The sequence below is a fragment of the Taurulus bubalis genome (genome assembly GCF_910589615.1).
Source record: "Taurulus bubalis genome assembly, chromosome: 2".
NCBI classification, from domain to species: Eukaryota; Metazoa; Chordata; class Actinopteri; order Perciformes; family Cottidae; genus Taurulus; species Taurulus bubalis.
This window is the reverse complement of record NC_136590.1, coordinates 28,784,637-28,812,498: the sequence shown is the minus strand read 5'-3', so window position 1 is coordinate 28,812,498 and position 27,862 is coordinate 28,784,637. Positions and strand designations below refer to the sequence as shown.

Below are 27,862 nucleotides of genomic sequence, written 5' to 3'. Positions count from 1 at the left end.
AAAGACCTGGCAAGCCCAAACGTGTAGTGAGGGTGAACTGGGAACGTCTGGCAGAGGATCCTGTCCGGGAGGTCTTCAACTCTCACCTCCGGAAGAACTTCTCACAAATCCCGAGGGATGCTGGGGACATGGAATCCGAGTGGACCATGTTCAAAGCCTCTATTGTGGACGCGGCTGCCCGGAGCTGTGGCCGGGAGGTCATCGGTGCCTGTCGTGGCGGCAACCCGAGAACACAGTGGTGGACACCGGATGTGAGGGAAGCTGTCAAACTGAAGGAGGCCTTTCGGGCCTGACTGGCCCAGGAGTCTCCTGAAGCAGCTGACGGGTACCGGCAGGCCAGAAGCTCCTTGGTGGCAAGGCGTCAGGGGTGGATGAGATCCGCCCTGAGATGCTGAAAGTGCTGGACATTGTTGGGCTGTCTTGGTTGACACGCCTTTTCAGTGTCGCATGGGGATCGGGAACAGTGCCCATGGACTGGCAGACCAGGGTGGTGGTTCCAATCTTCAAGAAGGGGGACCGGAGAGTGTGCTCGAACTATCGTGGTATCACACTGCTCAGCCTCCCGTGAAAAGCTTATGCCTGGGTGCTGGAAAGAAGGCTCCGACCGCTTGTCGAACCTCAGATTCAAGACGAGCAGTGCGGATTCCGTCCCGGTCGTGGAACAGTGGACCAGCTCTTTACCCTTGCAAGATTACTGGAGGGGTCCTGGGAGTTTGCCCAACTAGTCTACATGTGCTTTGTAGACCTGGAGAAGGCTTTCGACCGGGTCCCTCGGGGGGTTTTGTGGGGGGTGCTGCGGGAGTATGGGGTGCCGGACCCGTTGGCACGGGCCATCCGGTCTCTGTACGCCTGCAGTAGGAGTTGTGTTCGGATCCTTGGTAATAAGTCAGACACGTTCCCGGTGGGTGTTGGCCTCCGCCAGGGCTGCCCTTTATCACCGGTCCTGTTCGTGACCTTCATGGACAGGATATCTAGGTGCAGCCAGGGGGCGGAGAAGATCCGGTTCGGGAGTCTCGGGATCGCCTCTCTGCTGTTCGCGGATGATGTGGTCCTGTTTGCCTCCTCGGCCCGTAACCTCCAGCATTCACTGGGGCGTTTTTCAGCCGAGTGTGAAGCGGCAGGGATGAGAGTTAGCACCTCCATAATCTGAGGCCATGGTGCTCTGAGGCCATGGTGCTCTGCCGGAAACCGGTGGATTGCTCCCTCCAGGTGGGGACAAACTGTCGAAAGGAGTCAGCTGAGGTGGTTCGGGCATCTAGTCAGGATGCCTCCTGGACGCCTCCCATTAGAAGTTTTCCAGGCACGTCCAACTGGTAGGAGACCCCGGGGAAGACCAAGGACACGCTGGAGGGATTATATCTCCCGGCTGGCCTTGGAACGCCTCGGGATCCCCCAGAATGAGCTGGAAAGTGTTGCGGGTGAGAGGGAAGCCTGGGTCGGCGTGCTGAACCTGCTGCCACCTCGACCCGACCCCGGATAAGCGGCTAATAATGGATGGATGGATTTTATCCACCTTTAGTGCATATTCTCAATGAAAAACAGAGATCCCAATCAGTCAGTTGCAACTCATGTTTATTCAAGAAACAAATCATACCTCCACAACACACCTTATGTTTTTACCTGCCATTTCTGGGTTTTGATAAAACAGTCAAAAAGAAACAACATAAAGACAATAACAAAGGTAGTCAAACGAACATAAATACAACAAACCACCACTCGTACTCTGCCCCACTGCTGCCAAATAAAAACTGCATCTCCTCCCCTCCTTCCCCTGCAGTGGGACAGCACAGCAGCCAAACAAAAGCTTCCCTTACTGCACCACGATCCTCTGCCTTGCCAGAAAACAGGAGAGACATAAAGAGCTCTAAGCCCCCCTCAAAACATTCAGATCCTGAGTGCTTCATGCAAACTAACTTGGGCCCATGGTTATATTTAGGCTGGTGTTGAATTAGTTTTGGTCATAATTGCATTAGAGGGCTATGTAGTGATGACAAGGGAATGATCTTCCTCTTGTTCTAAAACGAGAGCCCAGTTTGTCAGGAATGAAAAAGTAAAGCAAGAGGTGAAGTGCTGTTATCTGAAAGCAGGTGTTTGTCACTTATACATTTAATTGCATCTGGTTTTCTTCATTCTCAATTCCAAAGCTCATTATTAAAAGTTACAGACTGAGCTACAAGGGACAGTTGTGTGGATTTGTACTTCTTGTGAACAGTTTTGTTTCTTTTTTTCTTTCTTTAATCTTTGTTCCCATCTTTTTCATTTTCAAGATGATTTCAGGATGACAAAAGCAGCCAATAAGCTAGAAGCAAATGCAAAGGACGGTTTCATGTTCAATACATCCATGATGGAGTGCAGGAAATAAAAAAAAACTTTTGGAGATAAAGAATGCTAAAACCCTTTCTATTCATGTGTCTGTCTTCCTTTATTAACATCAATAATTATTCAATCAATACAAGATGGGGACGGTATTCACCAAGCACGACAGAGGAGAGGGGGTGGCAAAAGGATCATGGATCATGACACCCATTTTATTGTGGCCCATGCAGCTCCATGTCCAACAGCACTCCTGCTCTGAGTTGTGATAAATACCTTATACTTAGTCCAGTAAACCCAAACAGGCTGCAACAAACATCATTCACAAAGCTACATTACATCTACCGTATATACAATGCCATCTAGAGCTAATCAATGGTACTGCATGAGAAAACATGGCTAATGTGGGATCTAGTGTTGCTGACTATGGAGAAAGCAGGCTACTGAAAACGGGGTGACATTGAAAGCCAAACAGGGTGAAAGAACCATTGCATCAATCTGAGAAAGGCAACATCCATTTTCCTTCGAGAGCAGAGTGTGTTTCTATATGGTTGAATGTGATGGTGTGCAGTTTTACTAGTGTAGTTTCCCATTACCAAATAACAGTGAAAACATTGTCACTGTGGTGTGGTGTATTCTATACTGAGAAGAAGTGAAGTTAAAGACTGATCAGGTTTATTGTGCTTTGGTGGTATTGTTTAGTGGCAATTCTTAAACTCCCCAGGAAAAGGGATGCTTTTCTCATCTGAGCAAGGTAGCGTTGTGGCAGGTAAGGCATGAGGATTCAGTGTTTTGCTCTTTTAACTAATCATGGTCCTCTGCATCTGCTCCTCCCTCCCTCCCTCTTTCCCTCCCTCCCACCCTCAATCCTGCACTCTGGCTGCTGTCGTTTTCTGGATGCTTCCCCGTCTTCTTGCTGTTTAGCTGAGGGATGTGATGTTGGAACGACCACCAGGGGGCACTACGATACGGCGGCCAGCAGGCCGTATAGGGATGTCATCTGGGGTGGCGGGACCTGGACAGAGAGGAAAAGAGACTTGTAAAGCGAATTACTTGCAAATATAAGAGCAAAGAGTGCACAAGGCAGTCGGAAGAAATAACAAGGGTGAAAAAGAAGGCCAAATCGAACTTTAACGTTTAAAAGACAAATGTGGACAAAATAAAAATTGCTTCAGACGCAACAGTAGATTTGAAATTCACGAAAATGCTGCAAATCAGTTTCCTATTATTCTCTTGTCTTTGCAGAGAACATAATGGTAAGAGATGGAGAAGAGACATGTATTTCCATGAACACACTTTTAGAATGCCCATCTCTAATTATGTATTAATTTCCCCACCTGCATGCTAATTAGTTAATGGTGCAGTGCAGAACACTCCATCTGTGAGTCCCCAATGGGACAAAATAAATGAATATAATGTCTGTGGCAAAGTGGTGCACATGCAGAAAACCTCCAAAGTGTTATTGTGGGTTAGCTTCTACTTTTTTTTAGGTTCTTGCTCTTAAAACAAGAACGTGTCCCATTTGTCAATCCTTTCAGACTTCATCATGGGACAAAAATAATTGCTGTCATACACTTGCATTATTACTTTCCAGGACACATTTGTCTTTTGTCTATGATATATGTACGTGCCACTGAGACGACAGGGTGATTCCACTTTCAGCAGACCATGCCCTGTATGAGTGCTACTGAAACATTTACAGAAGAAGCTGCAGTTTGGCATAAAGCACCGTGTTTCCAAAGGATGGGCCAGGGCCTCTGCTGCAACAACCAACCAGCATATACATGGAAATAGAATGATGTCAGAGTATGATACGGTGTATCTAAGCAAACAATCTGTCCCATCTCATTCCAGACAAGTAAATCAACTCTGTAGGTGGTGGTCCCGGGAAAACTCAAATAGATTGACTCATACTGAGAGCACATACATGCACAAATACAAGAAAACACACAGAATCGTTACAAAGTCTGGGAAACCAAGAGCAGCCTTCCTCCCCTCTAAATCCATGTTCTCAAATGTAGAAATTCTTTCCGGTGGAGGTCACCGTCGTTTTTCATCGATGAGGTATCACACATAACCTGTGCTTGTAAAGACAGGTTGCTCACTAAAGCCAAAAGCTAAACACTAATCTGTTTAACAATGAGTTATCCACCGTTTAAAATATGACAACTATTCACGAAGACAGATACCACTGTAAGAACAGCTGTGTCCCGTCCAGGTAACTAGGGGTTGCTCTCATTGATTTACATGGACATGCTCACTCCATCAGGGATGGATGGAAACTATCCGGTTCACAGTGTTACCATGTGCGCAAAGTTTCACTGTTTGGCAGCCTGACAAAAACAATTTCTCACATTTGTTTTCTAAATCAAAGCTAATCCAATGCCTTACATATGGGCACAATCAGACTGTCACTCAGCAGCTCTGCATAATGGAACAGATGTCGAATGTGAATACATAGTGTTGTGATCTCTCACATTTGATAGGCTTCCTTAATAGAGCATGTCCAGATGCCTAGACGGAATTCTTGTACGCTGTGCATTTTAGGCCTTGAGCCAAAATTCATACCCAGCGTGACTTACAGCAAGTGTAACTGTGGAAAACATTTGGAACTCTAAAGCTTGACATTACAAAACGGTTGTAGTTAGAGGTCACAGTGTCCTAAGGAGCAATAAAAAACGAGGCGTGAGATACTGTAAGAGAGTAATTCAGCGGGAGAAAGGGATTTAAGGTGCATTTCTTAGAGATGAGTTGTTACAGGGAATGGCTGCTCTAACTGAGTCAGAAATAAAATATTGAGTAGTGCAAAATATGCAGTGCAAAAAATGCAGGAGAAGAGAAGCCATGATTTGCTTTGTATAATGTGAATAATACAGAAATACACCAAAGTACTGAGCTCCTATCTCGAATGCTATTTCATCTAAAAATGTAAATGAGCATTCCATCATAGACGAGAATGGGTCAAAAGTACAATTTGTATGGTTTCAATTTGGTGTAATGTTGACTTCATGTCAAACCCCACTAAAGCACAAAACAGAATTTCGTACACAAATTTTACTTCATGCTGTCTGCACTCTGGCTCATTAAAACTAAAAAAGCGCTTAAGTGGGCAACTTAATAACATGTATTAACAGACAATCGATGGAGTCTGGTATATTGCAGACAAATGCATGCCATACTTTGCACATCATAAAGTATAAAATGGGATAATAGGAGATTATTAGGTTACTCTATAGGCTTGAAGCTTATCACCAAGGAAAGTGAATGCATTATTCAGGTCAACATGCAAAATTGAAATCCTATGAATGTTGTCCTTCACATAAAGCTCAGTTGATATAAAGGGGGCAGCGATGGTGGAGCAACTGCTGCACATGCATGTGCCTCTGAAGTTTCAACGTACAGTATAAATCAATACAGACCATAAATAGATGAAGGCCTGGGTGATAGATGGGTAGGTTTGTATGAAGAAGCTGGGCTCACCACATAGTGCATGGTTACCTGTTAGACTAAATCCAGACTGGTGCAGGTTCCTGACGGGCTGTTTGGTGGGAGAGGTACGTGCTGAGGCTGAGGGGGTGCCACCACGGGACATGGAGAATTCAGACACGGGGCCGTCGTACATTCCCCTGGGTACTGCCCTCAGGACCGCCAGCTACGGGACAAACAGTAAGAGCAGAGATGGGAGGTGAGGGGAGAATAAAAAAGAAGCAGGCATGGGTAAGAACACAGAGAGACAATATGGTGTTTGCTATTACAAACAGATGTAATGTTACTAAGTCCACACCTGTTTGTCATTACACAGTTGTTTGTGTCTGAATTATATATGCATTTTTCAGAGAGCCTTTTTCCTGCTGAGAACCAGTTCCAGATTTACACATCCACACACAAACGTAGTCATACAAACACAATTAAGCAAACCATTGTACAGACTAGGGCAGAAAAAGCTGCATGTTTTCCAAGCAAGTTGTGAACAAGCCGTTGGTCAGTGGAGTGACTCAGAGGACTCTTTGAAACTCTGTGAAGAGTTAAAAGAGACATCTGTGAACGAAGAAAGCTTCTACCAAGATAAACAGTGCACTGTTACTCCAGATACATGTTCTCATCACCAGCCAGCTGCAAATTAGGAAATTGTTGAACAATGAGATTTTTGGCCCATGAGATAAGAATGCAGAAAGCAGACGGCAGGATTTGCTTTGAGTTTAAACTGTTATAAATCAAGCGGTTGAATGGGATCAACTCTTAATACTTTAAAGGAGATAGGAATTAACTTATTTATTCCCTTTTTCAGAAGAGGTACAGCTACCGGACAGTGAGTTAGATCTCTTGTGAGACTATCGTAAATTGGGATTTATGTTAACTGTAGACTTTGGTAACTCTTTTACTCTATGTGGTAGGTAGGTCTGGTTAGTCATACACATCCTGTATCATTTTTAAATCCATGATGACAAAGTTCGGACCACCCTCACTGCGTGGATATTTTGCACTATAGTGTCAGAGAGCAGCCAGTGCCCTGAGGCTAAACCCTGGAGGCTGATGTCAGACTTACTGCATCTCTCCCACGTCCCACATTACTGCCTCCATCCTTCCCTCTTTTCTCGCCATCACTGTAACTTCTATTTCAGCCAAAACCGTTACCACTTCCAATCCAAAATATCTGGACTCCTACCTTTCATCTTGGCTTATAGTTGCCTCATCTTCTCTCACTGAATTTGTTGTGTCACTTTATGAGGTAATTATCAAAGGCAGTATTTACCTGCTTCCTGGCTTTAATACGCTTGTAGGCAAAGTCGGGGAAGGCAGAGCAGGGAATGAAGCGACCCACGCCGGAGATGATATGCATGTTTCCATCTTCCAGAACAATCTTCCCCTGGCAAATCACCACTAGTGGGGCTCCACGCAGCTCCATGCCCTCAAAGACATTGTACTCAGCAGCCTAAAACACAGATTTAAAACTATTAGAGACTGAGGACAAAAGCTATGAAATAGAATAGAAACAATTGTGGGGTCAATACATTAGCACAAAGTAGTACACACTACTACTTTGGAGAAATTGTGCAACAATAAGTGCAGCATGTCTACATTTACAGTTATAGAAATATGTAGATTGATCATGTGAAAACTAGCAGAGCAGATAAATTGGCAGTAATACATACGTTGTGTAAATGTGAACCACAAGAAGAAGAAGAAGAAGAAGAAGAAGAAGAAGAAGAAGAAGAAGAAGAAGAAGAAGAAGAAGAAGAAGAAGAAGAAGAAGAAGAAGAATGATATCCTGTTAAACCATCAATAGAGCATTCTGTCAAACAAGACTGACTTTTTAAAAAACTATTTATTTCACAAGTCATATCAGAACACCATGTTGAATGAACATGGTGTAATTTTCAATTGGTTTATATTTAGAAAAATGTATCAAATTCAATTTGATCAATTTAATTTAATTGAGAGAAGAAAAAACTCCAACAAAATAAAACCTCCTGTAGGCTTCCCTTAATTAAAGAACTGATGAAGGTTTGGAGGAGATGAGGAAGACTAACAACAGGGGGAGGACGGATGAAGAGACAGGAAGTGGAGGCATAAACCCGCTTGCTCCTCTACTCTCTCTTAATCCTTGCTTTCTCATCATTCTTTATCATTCATTACCTTGATTCTTACACTTGTCTGTTTGGCATGTGCAAACAGCTGCCATCATCCAGCTGGTGTTTAATGACTCCATTCCTCTCCCTCTCTTTCCAGTTGTCTGTCTCCTTCATTCATGCATCCCTCCTTCTGTCAGTTTTTATCCTCTTGTCTTTCTCCCCCTCACCCACTCTTGCTTTTTTTTAATGTGAGCCCAAGATTTTTTCCACCTTGTGCACTATTCATTCACGTCCAATTTCCCTTTGTGCCAACTTTCTTTTCTCTCCATGTTTGTGATCTGTGATGGCCCCTCCCCTCATTCCATTGTTTCTTGTTTCCTCTGCACACAGTCCTGGTTTCTACTGCTGTCCAAATTCAGGCCTGAACAGTACATAACTAAGACTTACTGCATGCCAAACATGATGTCATGACTGCCGAGTGTGTCTCAGTGTGTGTGTGTGTGTGTGTGTGTGTGTGTGTGTGTGTGTGTGTGTGTGTGTGTGTGTGTGTGTGTGTGTGTGTGTGTGTGTGTGTGCCTGTTCTTGTTTATGTGTCAGAATATCCCTATGTCCATCTCTGTATTTTTGTGTTGATGACAACCACCAATCCACACCAGATGTGGGCTTAATGTTGACAAACTAAGACACAGCACAGTGTAAATCATATTCACTCTCCAGGAGAAAGCATTCACCAACACTGTGTGCTGGTAAGCAGGGCCGCTCCTGTTTGGCCTGGCCTCAGACTATCCATTAAGGTGGATTTATTGGAACTGGGAGCTGCCGTGTTCTGCTCTTCTGCTCTCCTCTGTTTTATCTTGAAGGGCGGCCAGCAGGAAATGAAAAGGTGACATCATTATGTAAGAACCCAAGGATCCTCAGTGGATGTATACTCCATATTTGGAGAAGGCGTATTATCAGTCCAGTTCTCTCTGTCTCTTTCCATTCCCCCAACTGGAGACAGAGAAAATGTTCCATCTCTCCTACTAAACAGTTGCCATTAGGTATTTTAGCAAGGCAAATTAAAATCTACAAACTTACACACGGCGTTAGTAAATTAACTCTTTCCTCCTTTGTGTATTTCTCTATAGGCAGGATTTGTGCTCGGTCAGTAAAGCCTTCATTTCCTGTGCAGAGACTTCCTCTGCTGCTTATTGGACTCTCTGGGATCTTCTAATGTCTGTTTAATGGTAGGAACCGCATTATGTATATGTGTTAAATGTGTGTATGAGGCCCTCAGAGTGAATACAAAAACAAAAAACTGCATTTGCATAATACAGTTTCACATAATATAGCTTCACTTTTAAAAAGAAAGCAGTGCTAGCAGGACATACATCCCAAATTGCAACAAAATCTGAGTGCAGGAGAAGCAATGTAGATTGCAATAGCAGAGAATAGAGTAAATGGTGGTCACGCGACACAATCAGCTCTGAATCAGACTGCACGAGACGTTTCCCTTGACATCACATGTTATGAGACAAGTGGTCAAGCAATGATTTTCCACATTTTTCAGGTTTGTGGAGGCATTTTAAATATTAGTTTCTACTGTTGCATAATCCTCTGCAATCAAGGACATTCTTTAAACCCACTATGGTTGTCCAATCATGAAAAATATGTTTGGATGATGTATTCAAGCAAATGTCACGTGTAGTGAAAGGAATACCTCTTGATTATATAACTCATAGTATTGCTGTTGATTAACTATTTTGGACAATGTTTGCTGGACTGACAAAATATGTGTGCATTCATCCTGACTTTGGTCATTGCTGAGAGTTGTATGGATATAGTGAGACTCAATTTAACAGTGATGTGAGTAGATGTACAGCATGAGATTATTATTAGTAGTGAACGTCCACTGAGACTTCATTTCCGTTCAGAGGAACTGAGGACTCTCTGGAAACTGTTCAAAAATTTTCTCTCCCTCTCTCTCCCTCTCTCTCCCTCCCCCTCTCTATTTTGCACACACACACAGATGTGGACGTGTATCTCTTATCTCATGTTCTGCTTTACTCTTTCACTAAAGATCAAACCATTTTCACTGCATTTTTTCATTTCTCAATTTTTTCCAATCGGTCTCATAATGATTTCTTCACCCTGGCTTATATATATATATATATATATATATATATATATATATATATATAGTCTGCATACCAGAGCAATTGGATGGATGCCATCAGGGTTACTGTAACAATAACAGCACAGACATTACTCAAGAAAAAGTCCCCTCATTGTTGGTGTACTCCCCTCTACATTTATGCACTCGAAACTCAAACTAGTCTGAGCAATAGAGTAAAAGGAAAATGTAACTGAAACAAATAAAAAGCACATCCTTTGACGAGTGCACACCGTACTTACCGAATTGTGTGTCTTGGCAGTGATGGTACGGATGGAGTCTGTGTCCCAAATGACCAGGTCAGCATCAGAGCCCACGGCGATCCGACCCTTGCGAGGGTACAGGTTCAGGATCTTTGCTGCGTTGGTGCTGGTGACTGCCACGAACATGTTCTCGTCCATCTTACCTGAAGTCTGGGAGGTAAACGAACATAAACAGGGAATAGTAAGCATTTGTCAAAAAAAGATTGGTTATAGGATACAGTGGTGCCCTTCATCTCGTATGGAAATATGTTCTGCTCCTAGATATAGATGGATTTACATTTTCTTTTGGTTTGAGGGATTTCTAGACCCGGTGGAATTTCCCTATTGAACCGACAAAGGAATTGAGGAGGCACTTTACTTTTTAATCTTGGTATTAGAATTGTTAGGTGGATTGTGGATTTCTCAAAATTGTCAGGGTTAATGGCACTGTGTTGCTTCAGTGTTTATCTTCCACTGAAGCAACACAAAGACGATTTACTTTACATCCTCTATTCTGGTCCGGAGCCGGACCGAGTGCCGAATTAACTTGAATTCTTGAGAATAAACAATAATCTTCTCAGAGCGTTGTTCTTTTCCCGACAGCTATAGAGTGCTGGCGCAGCTAATCCAGTTGACACGGCAATAACTTTCCTCAATTGAGCCAATCAAATCGATTGTTTACCATGCATGGACAGTTTGCTAGACAGAACCACAGTGTAAGAAAGATGTGAGAGAAGACAGCATGGAGATTGAAGCGATTGACCTGTACTCTCTGGCTACAAACCCCAGAATGCCTTTGATGTTGACTGTAAATTATTGGTGCCATGTTATAGATATGTCATTGAGTCCGTATGAACCTTTTCACAAGGATCCTGGTATGGCAACCTGAATGTCCAAACCAAACGTAGTTGCAAAGTGCAATAGATGTAAATGTTCCTGTCCCTTTTTTAACATTCACCTTTTTAAACATATTGTATAGTCTTTATTGTTGTGCTGTTATGTGTGTACTGTCATTGTTTATCTGTGCTCTGCTGAAAGCCAGATCTCTCCCAGTGGGACAATAAAGAATTGTCTTGAACACCTTGTTGCCTTGAGGTGGGTTTTTCTCAAAATCATTGATAAAATGGGACATCGGATATTATGAACAAGATATTAAAAGAATGTTGTATTTTTTGTTTCTTGGCTGATTTAAATGAGAAGATTTATAATATTTTCATGTGGATTATGTATGGAGCTGTCGAGCTTATTTTAGCATATAGATGGAAATGGGGAAATGCCTAAATACCCTAAAAAAAAAAGCTACCAGCACTGCAAGAAACTTAATTCAGTCAAAGTATAGTGTGAGCTCGGACTTTAAGTAACTACTCAAAGAAAATAGATTTAGTGTAACTTTTTAAAAGCCCATCCACATTTTACAGGCCGCACAGCCCTCCACAGCTGTCTAAAGCTACATGCTGTGTGTCTGTTAGCAGTACACTGATGTAGTGATAACAAGAGACAGGAAAGGGAGAAGAATTAGGGCAGAGTGCTGTATCCGAGGGTGAAGGAAAGGACAGATGTAGAGATAGAGAAGGAAATGACAAAGCAAGCAAAATGTGAAATAAAACTTGAGAGAGTTAGAGAGAAAGTAATAACCGAAAAGAATACTGTGGGGAAAATAGTGAAAGCCAAAAGAAACGAGGGAGGCAGAGGGCTTTTAGGGCTTTTAGGGCTTTTAAGTCCAATGTGTGCTCAACATCTGGGTCCAAGAGAAAATACAGAATATGCTCAATAAAGTCCACAAAAATATTGACATTTACAAAGATAAACTGGAGGAGAAGGGATTTGATTTTTCAGTGACGAGTAAAAGTGAAAAAACTTTGACAGCAATATTTCACAGTCTACGATTCCCTGTCATAGAAGTGGCAGCTCTCAAAACGCGATAGATAAATTTGCTTCTTTGTATAGTTTTTTTTTCTTCAAACCGCTTTAATTCATGAACTGTGAAGCTGAACGAAACAGAATGGAAAATGGACCAAAAGTATTAATTTCAGTCTGATTCTGATTAACGGGATACGGCTTGTGAAAATAAAGTCTAGAATAAATCTTCATGTGCACCTCTCCTTATTGGTTTGCTTTTTGTACTTCTCCTTCTTATGAAGTTTTATGTACTTTTAAAGCTAAGAAAAAAGAACCAAATGCGTAGTCCTCACCACAGCTTTATCCCAGACAAGGCTCATCCTCTCCTCCACCCCATTAAGACCTTCTGGGATCTGAGTGAAGTCATCCTTGCCAATGGCCTTCTGGGCCACGCTGAAGGTACAGTGGGCACTGCCAGTCACACTCAGGTCTCCACTGGGGGACAAAGAAACATACAGAGAAAAATACATAGTTGTGATGGAAGTATACACAGCACAGCACAAGCTGTGAATCTCAAGTAAAGATGCTTATTTACTTAATCAGGACTTGCACAACAAAACAAAACAAGGTGTACAGTGAACATTTACTGATGTTTCCTGTTTCCAGATGACGCTCAAATTCACTTACCAGATGAAGCTCATCAGAATGCATTAATCTAAAGTATGCAGGGCAGTAAATAGTGGCAAAGTCCAAAAAGTCATCACTTGCACTCCATTTCTTACAAGCTCCATTTCTATTCAGGGATCTTCATCAGTCATAGTGCATGTTTGTGGCAGCTTATGTATTACTTATTTCTTCTGCTTTAAGCCTACCTCACCATAATTGCCAAGGGGAATGTTGGGGTTGTTACATGTTGTAATTAAATCAGTTATGCTTTATTTGTAGCGATACCACTATGTGCGATAACCATGGAGTTAATTAGTAATATCCAAGTGAGTGTTTGTATATATCTAATTGATTGTAAATGTTGTTCACTAACAAGCAGTGTGTGATTTGGATATGAATTTATGAGTATAAGACGAGTAGATATGCTCTTGTGTTGTGTTATGTATGCATGTAGTGCATTTAGTAATATCACATGATACAATATCATGTGAAATACTTTACTTATAAAAATAGGTTGCATCACATCTCAGCCAAGCACGAGATGAGTCAACCAGAGGGGTGTGCTGTGATACGTACCTGGACAGCAGTGTGTTCAGATAGTCTGGAGTGGTGGGATCAGGGCTAAGAGGAGGTGATGTTACAAAGGAAGCCGCCTTTGCCCAATTCTTGCTCCAGTAATGTGTCCCGTCAGTCCCCAGGCTGGCTGTGATTGGCTCCCCAAACACAACATTTCCTGAGAAAGAAATAACAATGAAAGCCTGTTCAGAGATTCAAATGTAAAGCGGATCAAATTGATTTATTTTTAGTGGTTCTTGGCAATCAAGAGTTGCATCAATGAAGCCTGGTTAATTTGTTGTCTGTGTTTGCAGCACAGGAACTGAATCTAAATAAGCCAAAAAATCTTCCACGTGAGATGAACAAATGTCATGTTGGGTCAATTGTAGTTTAGCTTGTTCCTCTATGCATGATGTGTTAGACTTTCTGCGAGGTCCTTTGCTCTCACACCTCACTGTTGGATGTCTTTCCTGGTTTAAATGTAAGGAAATATGCTTGGGAATAGTTCCAAACAAAGGTGTCAAGCCAATAAAGGCCCCCAAATGATGTATGAGACTGCAAGTCTTTCTGAGGTCAGCCTGTTAAAACCTAATGTGGCCTTTTGCCAAAGACATCCACACACACATTCTTCTTCTCCGCCCTTTCCCGTTTTCCTGTTCCATTCTCAAAATTGTATATTTCACCTTCCATCACAGCCAGGCAGCCCCTCGGCTCACCTCTGCTCTTTCCTGGTACTGTGAGGAATGGGCTGTGTGACAGCTGAACCACAGAAATGACAAATCTGGAAATTCCTCTGCGAATAGCCTCTTTTTTCATTATGTCAAGCAGAGCCAAACTCTGTGTACAACAGCAGCTTCAGGACAGACAGTAAAATCCTCTTATAAGGGCATAGGTGTAGTGATGTGCTGATGTGTGCATTCCAAACAACTCAGAAATCGGAGAGGAAGATGGGAACCAATGAGTAGAAGTAAAATATCAAATAAATATTGAAAGCAACCAAAATAACAGCGCTGTTAAGTAGTCATTTGTAAGATTCAGATCTAATCTATCTACAAGATATCCAACTAATTGTTGTAAACAATTTTAATAAGATGGAATAGATGGATGGATGGATTTGTTTAGTGCGAAACATTTGTTTTGAAGATGATGCAAAGATGCCCTTTACTCAAATACACAATGTATTAAAGGACCACAATCTCCACAACATGAAGTGGGCAACGCCCAGAGATGGAACTCAGAAATCTGATCAATCTCAGGAAATATACAGTATCTGAACTAAGAGCTTCTGTCATATATGCTCCTTATCATCCAATGTCCAATTATTTCTTTATTTCCTATGTAAATATCATGTAAATATAAAACATGTAAATACAGTACCACATCAGACAATCGTTTATTAGATATAAACACACAGTTTAAAATATTCTGCATTGTGCGGTGAAGTCTAAATTCGTCCATTTACCTTTTTTCCGGGCCTGCGAGATGAGGTCAGCAGCGCTCTTGCTCATGACTTTGGTCACATAGAGAGGACAGTTGGTTTGGCTGGCGATGGTAATGGCACGAAACACCGCCTCTGCCTCCAGCTACAAAGGGGACAGGACATTGTGGTTGACTTGGAAATGTTTTCCCCATAAGGATTTTCTCAAATCAACTTAAAATATGTAAACCACGGCAAACTACGTAGTACCACATTATTTTTTATTATTCATTTTAAACAAAATGACGAATGGAAGCTTGTAATTTTAGCGTCATAAAATATATTACATCGAGTTTGGGAAATAAAAGTAAATTTATGAGATTAGGAAACAAATGCGAAATAAAAAATTGCTCATTTACTTAATTTTTAATTTTTTTACCATTTGGTGACTATTAATTTGCTCAAATGTTTGTGGTACAACAAACAACTTCCTAAATGGTTAACGAGATGCCAGTAGAGGCCAATGTATGCATCCAGTCTTCATGTGCATAACACTTGGATTATTGTGCTCTTGTCTACAAGCTCAACCAGGGTCCAATAACCAATCCATTAAAACCAAACAGGACACCAGACACTGATAAAGCACTAATCCCACTTTGTCTCTCTTAAATTAAATCATGGAACTGAGCTTTTGATTCTTAAGACGCCACTTAACTGCATGACACTATGAGACTGGAAGGTCAACTCCACCACGCTCCACCACAAAGTGAAAAATCCCAGTGAAGCTAAAGGCAGACAAATTGCTGAGTCGAGAGCATGGCTTTTATTCACTGTTTTAAAGGAACATTAGCGGCAACAATTGGCGGAACCAGGGAATTTTCACCCAACGCCTCTGATGTGTCTGAAATCACATGTGTGTAACAAGAACAATGTGTGTGTTTTAAGAGCAATCCAAGAACATCATCATGGACAATGTGAGTGTGCGTATGATCCTCGGAAATTGCCAATATCTCAATAAAAAGGCTATGTATCCAAACCACTGAACGTGGCTAATTCAAAATGTGAATATAATCAGTGTATCGGTGTGTGTGTGTGTGTGTGTGTGTGTGTGTGTGTGTGTGTGTGTGTGTGTGTGTGTGTGTGTGTGTGTGTATGTGTGTGTGTGTGTGTGTGTGTGTGTGTGTGTGTGTGTGTGTGTGTGTGTGTGTGTGTGTGTATTATACCTCTTCTGGCCTACTCAGCACGTGTCCTTCCGGTCCAGTGATACCCATCTGCAGCATGCGGGCCTGCTCCTGTTCAACAAACACGCATAAAGTAGACTCCTTAGGTCATGGGTGTGAGACTATTTCTTTCTCTCGGACAGATGTAAATTTTTAGTCACACTCCAAAATGATATTCTGTTTCTGTTTCTCTCTGCCTGTGCGAATGATATGAGAAGCCGTTTTATCATCTAGGTCAGGCCACACACAGAGGGCTGTGGGAATCCACAGACTGTAGAGGCAGCTCTTTAGTGTCGCAGTAAGTGCAGAGTTGACCCTTGCATGGAGACCCTTTGGCATAGCATAGTTAAAACATGTCCTCTGTACCAGCACTAAAAACACACACTGGTCTAAAAAATGCCTCTCTATCTCATGAACTCTGGAGTTAAATCAGGACATGACATAACCTGGGGTTCAGGAAATCAAACTCCATCAAATTTGTGGTTTAAGACTGATTGAAGATCTGGGATTTGCGATGAATCAGATCTCTCACACACACACACACACACACATACACACACACACACACACACACGCACACACACACACACGCACACACACACACACACACACGCACACACACACACACACACACACACAGTGACAGAATCCAGGCATGGTCTGCAGCTCTGACTAACACCAACCCTCTCAATCCACCAATTATTACAGGTCATTCACTTTCATTTGTGTAAACTACACCCACACATTGCTGTCCTACAGGAAACACATTGTCCCTCTCATCAGTGACAGTGTGTTTAGTCTGTAGGTAGTGGAAATGCACTGCGATAAGGCTCAACCAGACCGGCTGCATGAAGTGAACTAAACTGACATAAATCACAAAACAGATTGCAGAGTTGGCCCCGAGACAAGTAATGAAAGAGAGGGCAGAAAAGAGTATGAGGCAGGGGGAAAATGTGAAGAAGAGCTGTATCTGTCGGTATATTTATCTTTACCTCAGCGATGATCTCGCCATTTTCAGCATGGACCTCAGCGATGCCTCCCCTCTCCGCCAGGAAGGAAAAAACATCGTACAGCTGGAGGCGAAAGACACAGAAAACGGTGAGATAATTACACTGTTTGTATGTTTAAAATCCTGCCTGCCTGTATACACAAGAATCAGACACTCCTTTTCATCCTGGGGGTCATCCTCAAGCCACAATTTACAAAAAGCCCACAATTTACATGATGTCGTCCACGACACGTATTGTGTGTGGTCTCCAGAAATGGTTAAACTCTTTTGGGATGACCTGTAGTTGCTGTTATGTTGCTGCACCACAGCTCCTGAGCTGCATGACATCAGTTTTCAAGCTGGACTATTTCAGTTGCCTCATGCGCTCCTCTGAGCGACCGAATTAGCTATGGCTGTGCATGAGAAACACAGAGAGTCTCGCCTCACACAGTCTGAACTGAGACCTTGTTTTTTACATTAACAGCTTGACTTACATGTATGAACTCACTATGCTGTGTATCACAGGCTACAAGTTACATAAGGACAGAGTGTTTCATGCGAGAACAAAGATTCATGGCAAAACCAAAGGGCAGCATTTACTTACTTCTTAGACTTTTATGGCAAGTCAGCAGTGACTGATTTATATTGATTGCAATTGGTCTTATTTGATTCCCTAAATTAGATAATGATATATAAATCACTCACTGAGTGAGACACTGAGATGCTCTATAACAAAGATGACGCATAACAAGCTCCGGCAATGGTTTGAAAGGGTATACACTTCCTGTCTCCTAAGTGGATGTGGTCATTGCTGTTCATACTGGCCACAACTTAACTCCATTTTAAGAAATGGGGGGAGGGGGAAATGCCACAGTCTGTGTAAAGCTAATATTAGGACTTCAGGAGTCTGACATCAAGTGGAAATCTTCCAAAGTTACAGACTTTTTAGGACAAACATTCCAACTTTGTGGTTTGGCAAATTAGTGCGGTAAATGAGATTTCGGGTGAGTTGTTTTTCATTTATTCAAACTATTAACTATTGGGTAGCGTTTGTGGTGGTTTGTGTTCAGCGTAAGCACCCTGTCTAGCAAAAAAGATGCAGATAACTGAAAAAAGGAACTGGCAATTTTGCCTCCAATCTCTTTGCTGCCAGTGCAGAGTATAAACTGTACACTTTAAATATAGTGTGTCCACTAAGTTAAAGTCAGTGTACCTCACTGTTGCTCAACTGGTAATAGTCCTTGTAAGCCATGTAGACTTGGAACGAGTTGACACCTGTAACAAAGAAAAACAACATAAGAAAACGAGCAATGCTATTAAATCTTCCTAAAAGGTTCAAAAACGGATATAAAAATGGTCGGTAGATGTTATGCTACGATATCACAGCCTACCTTTCTCCTTGATGAGGGTATCCACCTCCTGCTTTACGCTGTCGTTCCAGTGGGTGATGTCCACGTGGAGGGAATAGTCGCAACAGGTCTTCTCATCAGCCCACTGCCTCCACTGGTCATAGGCCTCCATCAGGCTGCAGCCGGGATCTGGGATCACATGGTCCACTGTACAGTAGAGGAGAGAGGACAGAGGGATGACGTATGAGGAAAGGGGAAGAGATGTTCGTAAAGAGAAAAGGGGTTTTAGGAGAGAAGGAAGGTGATGGATGCAGAAAGGAGAGGTGGCAGTGGAAATGAAAATGAAAATAATGGAACGACAAAGAAGTGTCAGAGTGGGTGACAGATGGGGTGATGCTAGGATTTCTCTGCTGGTGTTTCTACTTTCCCCCTATATTGTTTATCTTGCATAATCAGCTGTCTGTCTGAATTCCTGCGGTGCTCAGCCAGCGGAGGCCGACCTTGTCGGATGTTACATTACATTTTCAGAATCTTTGTCTGGGTTCGGGTGTCCTTGATAAAATTCGAGGCCATTTTAAACTATGGATATTTTCAGACTTTTGTTTTTGGTTATGGAACCACAATCTTTAGAGATTGGACTTTTCATGATGGGATCGCCCACGTTTTTGGTGATATTAAGGTTCTTGTGTTACAGCATTTAGTATATTGCCAGTAAGATTTAGTGGAAATGTATATATATTTAATAATATATGATATATATATATATATTAGATGTCCAAAAACTCCTATAAAATCATATTAATCAACAAGCAAGTAAAGATTATGTTCAAGTACCTGAAATCACAAATATAATAAAAGACTTTTAAAATGTGAGTTTTCTATTATTTAGATCAGGGGTGTCAAACTCATTTTAGTGAAGGGGCCACATGCTGCCCATTTTGATCTCAAGTGGGCCGGACCAGTCAAATCATAGCATAAAAACGCATACATAAAATGACAATATTTCTTTAGGTATTTGCATGATAAACCCTATTTTAAGGTCTTTCTACAATAAACTAGAAACATAAAGACCAAAAATTCAGACATCAGTCCACTGTTTACCTTCCTGGGCTCTCCTCTGCAGATTCCTTTGCTGTTGAGCAATATCTCTAGTAATGTCAGATGTCAAAACAGTTGTGACTGTGATTCAATGGTTCGCATGCCCAACTTTCAAGCAGAGGATCAGTGGTTTGAGTCCTAGCTCAGCTAGTTTCTTTTCTTAATTTTTTTTTTTTCTTCTATTTTAAGAATTAGCCCGCGGGCCGGACTGGACCCCCTGGCGGGCCGGATCCGTATGTTTGACACCCCTGATTTAGATTGTATAGTAAACAGAGAGCACATGCTTGTCTTTTTGTATGCCTACGATAAATGTCTGTTTTTCACTTCAATTATTAATAGACAGTAAATCCTCATTGTACACAACAGGATCACTGTGCACAAATTATCCCGCTTCATCTTACTCAGCTGTAATACAATTGGATCGCCTGCTGGCTCACCAGCTGACTGGCGTCTTTATCTCATTAAAGATATGCCAATCTGCTTATCTGGTCTTTGCATGTTATTAGCATTGAGCTGGAAACGGCAGTCACAACCCCTTTGTGTTCCCCTTCACACAAACACAACATCATCTGTTTAGTGGGGACAGACATATACAGCAACATTACACACAGGAAGACACCAAACACAGTGCATGTTTTTTTACATTCTCTCTAACGACCCACTGGAATACAATCCCTCAATGAACAGAGCCCATGAATAGAGCTTACTACAGTAGCAGGTCTGTTAGTGAAGGCCTCCGTCTGAAGACGAGCAGCAGCGTAGCAGCCAGCTCAAAAGAAGTTAATGGAATTAATGAGACTGTGGTGCCCGCCAGCTGATAGCTGTGATGGCGTCTGGTCTGTCAGCTCCATGAAGCACACATATACATACCCCCATGCTGTACATAGATGGGGTGCAGACAGACACTGGTGCTGTATCCCCCCCCCTCTCACCCACCTCCCCCTGATCCTACCCCCCTACACTCAGTCTTTTGTATGGTCCACTTTTGGAGAGCTGCCCAAAAACAGACCAGAACCGCTTCCCATCTCTTTTTTTCCTTTTCCTTTGTTCAGGTCTTATTTTTTCCCTCTTTTTTAGCGACAGTCTCTATCTCAAACTCTTACAGCCCTTACCGATCATGGTCGTGCCCCCGGCAAGGGCAGCCTTTGATCCCTGGGCGAAGTCATCCACGGTTGTGGTTCCACGGTACGGCATCTGGAAGTGGGTGTGGATGTCGATGCCACCGGGGATCACCATCTTCCCGTTGGCCTCGACGGTCTTCACCCCGCCGGGCACGATCAGGTTGTCGCCAATCTGCCTGTCGAGGGAAGTGGACGTTGTCATAATTGTATGACGATGTGATGTTGCATTCATAAAAGAGGTTTAGACAGCAGAACATTGTGTTATTTCTTTTCTGGGCCTATCGGGCTAAACACCGATGTGCAAGAGGAGGCTGATTTATAAATATGTTGTCCCAATCGGATATTAGCAGGCATCTTTTTAATACATTTAAATCATAGGCAAATGTTTTTAACTTTAGACTGGCCCCCAGAACAATGTCAGCCACGCTTGACGCAGCACATTGTCACCATGCCAACACATAAACATTTCACCCCTGCTAACAGAAAATCTTGTTGTTCAGACTTTATAGAGGGGACACGCCAGGCAGACAGAGAGGCAGGCAGAAGCCAGTGTCTCTGTCTCACTGCCAGCAGACCAATGGTCCAGCAGGCAGCTGGGTGTTTATTATGCAACACCAGGCTTTCCATGGGTGCCTCTCTCTGAGCTGCCTCACTAAGGGACCAGGGGGGACAAAGAGCCTGTAATTGGAAAATCAGTGAGTACCGGACTGGGGGGGAGAGAGATAGAGAGAGAGATAGAGATAGAGAGAGAGAGAGAGAGAGAGAGAGAGAGAGAGAGAGAGAGAGAGAGAGAGAGAGAGAGAGAGATGGAGGGGACCGACTGATTCGGGGAGACACAGAAAGAGGAATTCAGCCCAAGCTCCCCTTGAAGACGTGCTCATACTAGAGCAGGGGTGGGCAATTAATTTTCCCAAGGGGCCACATGAGAAATTTGGACCGTTGTGGAGGGCCAAACCAATTCTGAACTTTATTCAATGTTATTACTTTATTAAAAAACTGTAAATTATATGGTTTTGAGCTGCTACTGGTAAGAATACATGTTACAATAAGGCTATGAAAATAAGTAAAAAAATGTAATGTATTTTTGTAAGATTTTTTTAAACCTTACCGTAAATATGAATGTTAAAGACCAGCAATTTATTAACTTTAAACAAAAGCAATAAGTGCTTTTGATGATTTCCAGTTGTTCTTACTCGGTGAGAAAAGTCCAGTCTGTGTTGCTTGAACAAGAGCCTGAAGTCTGGTTGAATGAGGTGGAGATGTGACAGCTGACAGGTGTCAGTGAGAGAGGATCTGATCTGTTGAACTTCATCACTAGAATGTTTGTTCTCATGTAGGTAGATCCAAAGAGAACCAACATCTTCTGAGCATCTTTCCTCATGTGAGGAACGTTCTCCTCTTTGAGAGAAGAATAAAAATCCAGAAGTGATACTGACTTAAAGTGCTATGCCATAGTGGATCAGACCGCAGGTCAGATCTGCGGCGGCTTTGCGCGATTAATTTTCAATCTGGAGGCGGAGACTGCAGCGCGAGGCTCCTTGGGAGGCGGGGGTCTCGCGGCAGCACCCGCTGCTCGCTGAGGACAGAAACTGCATAACAATACACTTTCACTTCAGTCTCCAAGTCGGCAACACTGCCCGTCGTGAGGCGCGTGCGCGCACACATAAATAAATCGCCTTCAAAGTAAAAGCAGTGCCGTTTGTATTGCATTCATGGCGTGCACCTTATTTATTTATTTTTCATTTTTGATTGACCTCACCAGGGCCAGACTGGGAGAGCCGCGGGCCATAAGATGCCCAGGTCTGTACTAGAGGATCAAATTGGGGACGAGACTGGCTGTTATCATCATAGCTTGTCTTTGACCCAACGGAACAAAGACTCCAGAAAGAAACAGTGTGCATGATAAAGCAGCTTGTGCTCGTGCATTTAGGGATTGAAGTTTCCGTATCGCTCATTTATAATTAGACTGCTTTATTGTTTGGGTTGCTATTTGAGAAACATGGACTATATACAGTACAGTAAGGATTTCTAGGGGATTAAGTTTCTGTATTTACTTATACTTTACTTTCAGTCAAACAGATTAAGATTATCTCTGTGACACTGAAGCTTTTGGAAAGATGGAGGTTTGTGAGGTTTGTGAAAAATGTGTTAATTTCTGCAAAAGCGATCTGCCTTCTCATAGGAAATATGCTGTTTAACATGAGGGAGAGGGAACAGGTGAGCCACATACAACTTGGGTGAAAGACAGGGAATGGATGATGAGCGAGTGGGGGGTGGAATCAAATGAATAAAAGTGGAGCAGAAGGGAGGACAGCGGAGGACTTACTTAATGATGCCATCTTCCATGTAGATATCGCCATGGAAGGATTGGTCGTCATTCACGATCCTCCCTCCTTTGATCAGAAGCCGATCGCTCTGTAGAGAACGGGATGGAAAGGAGGGGAGGGACAAGAAGAAAAAGATTGTTATGAATCAATGACATTTTCTATCTAACAAAGAACCACTTTGGCTTGAACCATTGTCAAGTAAGCAAGCTTCATTAGAGGATGATCTACGAAGCCATATCTGCTGTATATTTAGAGCTGGACAATGCTTTTCTATTTCTCTTCAGTTAGATCATTTCCTTCTTCTCTCACCCAGAGGAGATGAACAATATCTCATTGATTCGTTCATTCATGGCAAGGAAGAGAAAGGGCATGTTTGTCAGTCTTGTCCCATATAAACACACCACATACAGTTTACCTATGGTCAACCCCGGGGGTCTGTCTGACCACCTCTCCCAAGCGGTCTGACCTTTATTTGCATCGACATTTTCTTGACATCGTCGTTGAATTAGTCCATCAAATAAAAGGCGAGGCCTAACTAGCACTGTTCCTCAATGGAAATTGTGCAATAATTCTACAACCAATACTTGTGGTAGTTGTAAGTGTTGTAAATTTAATTATAGTCTGCACTAAATGCTGGAATGCTGCTGTGTTTGACGAGCACTCAACAGGAATCGTTCCATGACCTTGCAGAGCGGCTTTTATGTCTGACCTAATAGACCTGAGCTGGTGATGATCATCGTCAGTGTTAACGTCCTCATGGTATCTACCTTCCAGCTTGCAAAGGTAACATTTATTGGTGCAAATTCGGAATCGGCGTGCCAGTTTGATAATGATAAAATAATGCAAATGATGAATCGAATTTCAGGAGAAGGTATTCCTAAAGGAAGACAGAGCAGCTTTCTCTGTTGCTTTTATTCCCCAATCATGGTGATAACGTTTGGGAGGCTGACATGTTGCTGCTAGTAGCAGAACTGAAGCTGCTTTTAAGGACTGATCATGGATTAACATTTTAACCATGTTTATCCAGATTCCATTACGCAACAACTGTGGATGTTATTTTCTCAGTTTAATCCATTTATGCCACAGACCAAACGTCATCGGCAATAATGCTCATTGATCATTTGAAGGCAGGATATTTTTAATCTGCATGAAAAAACAACAATCCCTCTCGCTGGATCGTTGCTCTGAAATGAAACTGCAAAGCTTTGTCCCTTCAACTCAACATGTCGTAATATGGTCTGATCTGGGCGTTGCCGTGACGCCACGCAGTCAGACATCAAATCTGCTGCTGCTGCTGCTGCACCACGGACTGACTCGAGCAGGGCGTTGTCATGGCTACGGTTGACTGCAGGGAGAAAGACTAGAAGAGGACGGGATACTGGGTGCTGATTATTGGAGAGCTGAGTGAAGAACATGGATGTTGAACCAGGTGGAGGGCTTCATGGATAAAGGGGAGGTGTTAGTTGGTGAAAGGATAACTGTGCAGGTGGTTTGGGAATCTGTTTAAGATAAGAGGTTATTAATCGACTGGTCACATTGAGACGAAGGCTCAATGTTATGGGGTTTTGTGCTATTTTGGGGACAAAACAAGCATCAACTGTATATCAGTTATACTGAATGAGAAATCCATCCATCAATGTTAATGTTGATGCTTAGTTTCTGTGTTCTACTCTGTTGTCTTTAATGTTTTTTTTATATTTCTCTTGTATATTTGTATATAATATGTACATATGTATGACGAGAGCAATGTGTAAACGGAGTCAAATTCTGATTCTGATGAAAATATCCATTAGTTACAGCCCATCACGAGCAGTATCTAAAAAAAAGGGGCCATTCTGGAGTTTCTGGAGAAGAAATGTCTTGCTGTAATTTAAGTCTATAATCTATAATCTATAATATTAGGTTGTATTTAAAACAGCATGGATTCAGAAATACATTCACATGCTATACAATAGTAGGACTCATCCTTGGCCCTGCTAAGAAGGACACACCTCCATATTTTCCCAACAGCACATGTGTGCAGAGATTTACACCCCTGGCAGTGAACCCAGAGTTTCATCACAATAATGAACTGCAGCCACTCCCTCACACAACAGAAGAAATATGGTTTTGTATTAATCTCAGACGATAAAAGCTATATATCTGCTGAGCTCATAATCACACGCAATGTGTGTGTATCCCTGTGTCTTTGTGTTTGTGTGTATGTGATTTAGACGGTGATGCAGTAGTGTGAAACAGAGCCCAAAGCTTTCCCTGGAAAACCACACCCTGAAGGAACACATTACAGCACACAGTCATCAGCGGTTGGAGAACCGCACCAATGGAGAGCATACTGTTCAGCATGCAGCTCTAAAACATGTGGCTCATTGGCTCACAGCTTATTGGGATGATCGGAATATAATTCTGTGGAATGGATGCTTTGGGAATAATCAAAGTCAGTACCTTTAAAGAGGTGTCAACATTTCTTGATTCTGTTTAAGACCTGTTATGTAAAAACCTTATGTATGTAGATTACAGAACACTTGTAATGCACCGCAGAAGGATTAATGTTTTGTTTTTTTGTGTGTGTCCCACACTGATATTGGTCTTGAAAAGACACAGCTTTATATTATAGACTGTGGAAGTAGTCTTTGTGCATTTAGATTGTTGACAGGAGAGTCATAATCATGTTGTGAGGCCAGTGAAGATGCACACCTATAACCTTAAAAATCCATAAATTGCATTGAATAAATAACCCACATTTAAATAGTAGAGTGATGGAGTCATACACCAAGCATTCATGGTTTCCAGCTTCTTAAATTTGAGGAACTGGAAGCTCGAAGCACGAAATAAAGATGTTGTTTTATCAGATTTATAATACTGCAACGAGGGCTGGACTCTCATGCATGTGTGCCTTTCTGAAGTGCTTTAGCACACACACACAAACACACACACACACACACACACACACACACACACACACACACACACACACACACACCCCTTTGTCTGTTTCTGCCCACTCTCCCCACTGGCCTTGAACAGCATGCACGAGACCACAATCATTTGATAATCAATAACATTTCCATCACAACCCAGCAACTGCCAGTCAGCTGATTTCCGTACTCTATTCCAGTTAATGCATTGCTGGTGACACACATAATGTATTACTGTGACTGTGGACTGTATTCGATACTAGACTTGAGTTGTTTCCAGTCAGTGCGAAATTAGTTGTTAACCGTCTAAGAATTATGGGTGTCAAACTGTCAAGACTTAATTTTTTCTTCTTAATCTCACTTCATTTATCTAAATACAGTCAGACATTTTATTGTGGCTTTTTCTAATGGAATCTTTGACAAGCAGACGGTAACATTTCCCAGTGCTCATGTCACTCGACCACCAACAGCAATAGGACACTTCCAGCATTTAATAGAACATTTAACAAGTGACAGCATGCTGTTTTTCATTATTGCAGAACAGTTATGTACTCAATGTGTGCCAAACGACTGTTTATTGTTTCAGAAGTTATCCAGGATTCCGTTGTTTTTTCCAAAACATATTGCTCAGCATTTCTGTCTTTTCTTTATTTTCACTATAAGTAAAAAGAAAAGAAGGACAATAGATGGTAGTGACACATGGCCAAAACATGTTTTTCCTGCAAGTGTTGATATTGCCAATCATAGCACCAGGAAGCCTTCCCATCAACTCGGTACATTACATTGTTACGATTTAAAATTATAACAAATGTCTTCCTGATGTATTGGAACTTAACCTCTTGTGTGAGTTAAAACCATCTGTGCTGTTATGTGGTAATGGTCTAAACCTAACCATTTGGGGCCGCACCACAGTCAAAATGCTGTCTGAATTTTTGCTGCAGCCCTGACTTTAGTAAGGACGATGTAATGGCAAGAATGAAACTCAACTTTGTTTTGTTATGTTGCCTGTACATCCATGTATGGAGGATCTGACCGTGGATACTGAAGCCTTGCTACTGTTTACTTCTTTCTCTGTCGCTGCTGTTTCCACCATAATGAATATAGATTTAAATTGATTCTTGCCCACGCACACTTCCTCCTAAATCCTTATTGAATATTGATTTCAACCACTTGAAATCAATGATGTTCGGATGTCAACGATCAGAATTTCATTCAGCGTCCGTTTATGGAACTTTTTTATGGAACTTTTCTTTCTGGGTTTCCCAGAATAAGAAGCTCCAGTATAGAGGAACAGCGGCAGAGCATGTGGAAGTACAACCTGACTGAACAGCCTTTGTATATCTGTCTCTTTCTGAAGAGATCCAGTGAAATTGTTGGTACAGTGTGTGACACGCTTCAATCATTCTTTCTTTGTAATCTCATCTCATACCCAACCAGGTTTCACCAGAGAGGGCCTTAAGACCATTTCTAATCTACTTTAAACATGTCTACACTTTAATCTAGTAACATGATATGCCCTTTTCACAACAGCCATTTTGACATGCCATAGCAGGGTAAACACAGGTGTCCCATTCCATTTAGTGTGCTACAGTCATACCGGCGAGCACTATACCAAATTAAAATCGTAAATGTAAAGTGGCCATAATAAATGCTATTCATTACACCCGTGTTTGTTCACCCTGCAATGACATGTCAAAATGGCAGCTGTGAAAAGATATGTAACAATGATATTAGACCCCAAAGATTCATACCATCTTAATGGTTCAACATTGTCAAGGCAACATTAATGCTGTTGATGTTGATCCTGATTTGCTCTGACCTTCCAGGGTCACTGGCCATGTCCTCATTTGTCAATCAAGTCATTGTTACAGGAAGGGAAAAATAACCTCACTGGATGAGCAGCACAATGTAGTCCTCGTAGCTTGTGCAGTCCGTGTATATTCACCATAACAGCCAATATATTGACGATACAGACATTTGAGGTAACTAGCTATAGGTGGCTACCTAGCAATGTACACACTAGGGGTGTGACAATACATCGATCGGGATCAAAATACCAATTTAATGATCAACATCACTACATACAT

General features: G+C 42.1%; 1 protein-coding gene across 2 annotated transcripts in view; it reads right to left on the bottom strand.

The window, feature by feature from the left end:
* Positions 1 to 3,215: 3,215 nt before the first annotated feature.
* The window catches only part of dpysl3 (dihydropyrimidinase like 3), a gene marked incomplete at both ends in the record, with an annotated part of 36,706 nt that continues 12,059 nt past the window's right edge, over positions 3,216 to 27,862 (bottom strand). The window contains 13 exons of one of the 2 annotated variants that reach the window (XM_079213921.1): positions 3,216 to 3,328; positions 5,812 to 5,965; positions 7,067 to 7,246; positions 10,281 to 10,451; positions 12,473 to 12,614; positions 13,362 to 13,518; positions 14,803 to 14,923; positions 15,981 to 16,049; positions 16,970 to 17,050; positions 18,179 to 18,240; positions 18,357 to 18,521; positions 20,525 to 20,709; positions 22,860 to 22,948. In XM_079213921.1, the coding sequence (XP_079070047.1) occupies positions 3,234 to 3,328; positions 5,812 to 5,965; positions 7,067 to 7,246; positions 10,281 to 10,451; positions 12,473 to 12,614; positions 13,362 to 13,518; positions 14,803 to 14,923; positions 15,981 to 16,049; positions 16,970 to 17,050; positions 18,179 to 18,240; positions 18,357 to 18,521; positions 20,525 to 20,709; positions 22,860 to 22,948 (1,671 nt within the window). Of the gene's footprint in view, positions 3,329 to 5,793; positions 5,966 to 7,066; positions 7,247 to 10,280; positions 10,452 to 12,472; positions 12,615 to 13,361; positions 13,519 to 14,802; positions 14,924 to 15,980; positions 16,050 to 16,969; positions 17,051 to 18,178; positions 18,241 to 18,356; positions 18,522 to 20,524; positions 20,710 to 22,859; positions 22,949 to 27,862 lie in introns of both variants that reach the window. The other variant, XM_079213920.1, reaches the window with a different exon arrangement.